This window comes from Dipodomys ordii, unplaced genomic scaffold (genome assembly GCF_000151885.1).
Source record: "Dipodomys ordii isolate 6190 unplaced genomic scaffold, Dord_2.0 Scaffold43, whole genome shotgun sequence".
Taxonomy (NCBI): domain Eukaryota; kingdom Metazoa; phylum Chordata; class Mammalia; order Rodentia; family Heteromyidae; genus Dipodomys; species Dipodomys ordii.
Window position 1 is genome coordinate 5240500 of NW_012267259.1, and position 4476 is coordinate 5244975.

Below are 4476 nucleotides of genomic sequence, written 5' to 3' on the forward strand. Positions count from 1 at the left end.
CCCGCCCCGCCCGCAGCGCGGCGCGCGGGGGACGCGCGCAAGCATCATAGAGCGGGCGCGCACAGAGCGGCCCTCCCGCCCGGGGCGTGGCCCCGGCCGCCGCCTCTTAGGTCCTCCAAGCGCTCGGGGTGGCCATCTTGTCTCCGCCCCATCGAGGCCACGCCCATCGTGGCTCGCCCCGCCCCCAGACCGCTCTAGCCCCGCCTCTTGGCGCGCCCTTCCGGGTCCTGAGCCCTGGGCCAGCTCTGAGCCGGCCAGGCTAGGAGGCCGGGGCCACCAGGGTGGGCCAGTCAGAGAGAATGCGGTTGTCACCTTGTTCCTATAGGGTCGAGGCCTTCCATTGTTTCTGTGAACAGTGTTTACGGCCCAGATCTCGTGTTGTTTTTACTAGATCACTCCTTCCCCCCTCTGCACCTGGGACCGCAGGTGCATGGAGCAGACCATGACCACGGTCAGCTCCCCTGACTTTCAGAACGGGAAGGGGGTGATGACCTGGAATAGTCCCTCCAGTCCTGAGGTGCTTATTATTTCATTCTTAGCCCATAACTGAACATGAAGTGTTTACTCTTTGAATCCACCAAGAACTTATTTACCAGCTTTCAAGGGTGGTTTTGGTTTTTTTTCCTTGACTTCATCATCACAAAAAAAAAAAAAAATGACCTTTGACTTGGGAGATACTTCTTTATGTGGCAAGTTTAAGTTAGCCTATTACAGGATTTATAGCCCATTATGTGTAGCCTACTATAGAATTTATCGGGATCAGGGGTAATTTTAAAGGATAACGATAAGTCGATCCAGGAAAGTGATTTAATTTTTTTATTTCGCAAATCCATTTATTTTCTTTTTTCTTTTTTTTATAAGCTTTTTTTATTGTGAAAACACTGAAAAAGAATCCTATCTTTTTTTTTTTTTCAGAAAGGATATCTCACTATGTTTTTTAGGCTGGCCTAAGCTCCTGAACTCGTCTCCTACAGCCTCAGTAGTTCCTTCAAGTACTTCTTCCCACTATGCCACCGGCTTACATAAGAATTGTATACCTGTTTAATATTTATAGAAATGTGTCACTGAAATTCAAGATGATAGATTATGAAATAGTTGGAAGACTGAAAAGTAGAAAGCATACTTTTTATGACAAACTAGGGTTTCTAAATGCATAGAACCTAAATGCTGAAGACCTAGTTTAATATATATATATATATATAATGAAAAATCAAATTTTATTTGCTTTGCCTCAAAGTGCAAACATTAACTCATACACACACAATGTATCCCTGGTTTCATTTAATGTCCTTGATTAGAATTGCATGATCCTAAGCCATAGCTTTCTACAGGAAATGTATCTGGAAATAAGAGAGAGAGAAAAAAAAGAATGTTCAACTGGAGTTCTCAGGCATGAAGTCATTACTGGAAATCTAAATATTTAGTAATCATTAATTGGTGAAGGTAGCAATTGAAGGACCCTACTCTGCAGTTCCGTGGTAGAGCCGAGTGTAGTGTGCACAAAGCCCTGGGTTTGATCCCTAGCGCTGCAATAAACAAGAACTATTAAGTAAATCTGAATAGAAACAACAGTTGAAACAACAGATGGGAAAAAATATAGTGTTGGTAAATTCACCTTGCTAGGTTTGCCTATTGAAGCAATAGATCAGATAAATAGCATATATAAAAGCATAAAAGTAGTAAGTAACTTGAACATCTGGTCTTTTTTTTTTTTACTTCTACAACCAGATTCCATTTGCTAAATCCCTGTAGATATAATACTCCTCTGTTATAAAAAATCAATTCAGCATTCCAAAAGCTTTTCAGTCACACTTGAATTTTTCTGCTATAATACCACAGAGAAAAATACCAAAAAAAAAAGAAATCAGACACTCTAGTCTCTGCCATTAAAAGAAGAAAACATCCCTATTAAAGAAACAAAATATATAGAGACCAGATTATAACCATAAAAATACTGAGGGTATATGCTAAATATGTTTCTCTTCAAATACCAGATGAAACTTTTATAATTCTAGGAAATGCATTTTATATTACTTCTCAAAGAAGCACAGTGATATTATAAAGTTATGAGCGAATTTTGTGCTTTTTCTTTTTCTTACAATGAATAATATATCTCTGGCTTATTTTATGGAAAAAAAAAGATGAAAACAAGCCTGGATTATGTATGGCATCTGGCTCCCTCGTCAAACAATAGAGTTAATCTGCTCCCATTACTGATCCCAGGTGTAAAGGCAGGTGCTCCCATACCAACTGTCACTCATGAAAAACTATCCAATCTTTCATTTTTAATTTAACATGCAGAGCTAAGGTTAAGCCACTAAAGAAGTCATTTTTGAGAAAAATAAGTGTTCACTTCTATATTATCATAAAAAATAAAAATTACAATGAAAAGTTTTCAGATTTTTAAGAATTATTTTTTTTAATGTAACAAATTCAGAGAATGAAATTTAATTGGTAAGAAGTAATGACTAGATTTTTTAGGTGTATTTTATTGACAAATGGATAACATTTGAATCCTTGACTGTAATAAACTACTGAACTAAAAAGACAAATATTAGAAAGCATTGTGTTTTCCAGTGAGCATGCTTGAATCAAGTGGTAACGGCTGTCAGTTTCTCTTTCTTGCTGAGTTCAAATGGTAAGGGTCAGAATTTATACCACAAAATATAGGAGTAAAGACACAAGCAAAAAGACAGTTTACAATTAGCAGGTCTCATGATTCATTCAGTTGGCTCCACTACAGATCACCTAATTCCCAACTGAAGAATGCCGCAGCCGACACAGCACGTCAAGGGCCCAGATGATACTTTCAAGTACATGTAGCTTTAATAAAGATTTTTTTTATAGCCTCTACTTGGAATGACTACAAAGGAATCTAGCATCACATAGTTCAAACTCAGAAGAAAAGAGTTAATTATCTAAAAAGCAAGCAAAAACAAGAAAGGATAGGTAAGTTTAGAACAAAAGGATTTTTTTTTTTTTGGTCAATCGTGGGGCTTGAACTCTGGGCCTGGGCGCTGCCCCGAGCTCTTCAGCTCAAGGCTAGTGCTCTACTGCTTAAGCCACAGCGCCACTTCCGGTTTGGGTGGTTTATTGGAAATAAGAGTCTCATGAACTTTCCTGCCTGGGCTGGCTTTGAACCGCGATCCTCAGATCTCAGCCTCCTGAGTAGCTAGGATTACAGGCGTGAGCCACCAGCACCCGGCCAAAGGAAATTATTTTAAGAACTAATGTATTTTTCTTCTAATTTCTCCTTGTTGTAAGATTAGCCATGTTTGAGACTAAAAATTGAAGCTATACTAATTTGATTCTACTCCCTACAAGTAAAAATTGAAAAATAAAAAAGTGCTGCCAGAAGAGAGAAAATGATCTTTAGGTTTTAGAGCCCTGGGATACCACTTGATATACCGGATGTGGTTTTGGACTGTAATCCTGGCTAAAAACATCAGCATGTTAGGACCCATGATCCCTCAGAAACAAGGATTTTGTGCTCAACTCATGCCAGCCACTTTGGAAAGTTCCAGACCAGCCTGGACACACACACACACACACACAAAAGATAAAAAGAAAGAAAGAAGGAAGGAAAGAAAAAAGGAAGGAAGAGAAAGAAAAAGAGAAAGAAAAAGAAAAATCAATAACAAAGTGACCCAAAAAAGAATGCTGGGGCTGGGAAGGTGGCTCAGTGGTAGAGTGCTTGCATTGCACACATGAGGCCCTGGGTTTGATTCCTCAGCACCACATAAGCAGAAAAAGCCGGAAGTGGCACTGTGGCTCAAGTGGTAGAGCGCTAGCCTTAAACCGAATAGCTGAGGGGCAGTGCCCAGGCCCAGAGTTTAAGCCCCACAGCCCACAAAAAAAGGAAAGGAAAGAAAAGAAAAGAGAAAAAAATGCTGGTGTGTGTTCTATATCTACATTGAATGAAAAAAAAATAACAGTAAATTGGAAAACACATTTCATCAAAAGAGACTTTGTGTCTGTAGGTGGTTTTCCCAGTGTTGTAGACTCTTATCAAATAACAGAACTAAGTCCAGAACCCAAATCCTGACCCAGGTTCAGATCCTGTCTGCTTGGCTGTTGGAAATGGCCTTACTTTGCCTGGTTTCTTTATCCTTAATTTTCTGTCATTTAAGATGGGGAAAAGCTTCGCTTCAGAGCTTTTCATTTGGCTAGTTTCTGTTCTTTGTCTCAAGCTCAGTCAGTCAGTACTCTGTCCAAGAAAACTTTCCTAACATCCTCCACACCCTATTCCCCTACAAACACCCAGGTGGTATTCTGTGTGCCCCACAACTCTTAAGTATTTCCCCTATCCATTTATTGTACTGCATTCTCGTTATCTAGTTAACTTCTTTCTATTTTCCACTGCATTTCCAGTGCCTATTATTGGACCTGTCAGGAATATGGGAAAGACTCATCAGATTGCTGATGAATTAATACAACATAAAAAATTATGAGCTCTCGGGCTGGGAAGGTGGCTCA

General features: G+C 39.7%; 1 protein-coding gene across 1 annotated transcript in view; it reads right to left on the reverse strand.

The window, feature by feature from the left end:
- Mbd2 (methyl-CpG binding domain protein 2) overlaps positions 1 to 167 on the reverse strand; it is a 62455-nt gene extending 62288 nt beyond the window's left edge. The window contains exon 1 of the mRNA XM_013018887.1: positions 64 to 167. Within this exon, the coding sequence (XP_012874341.1) occupies positions 64 to 167 (104 nt within the window). The remainder of the gene's footprint in view (positions 1 to 63) is intronic.
- Between the last annotated feature and the right edge of the window lie 4309 nt (positions 168 to 4476).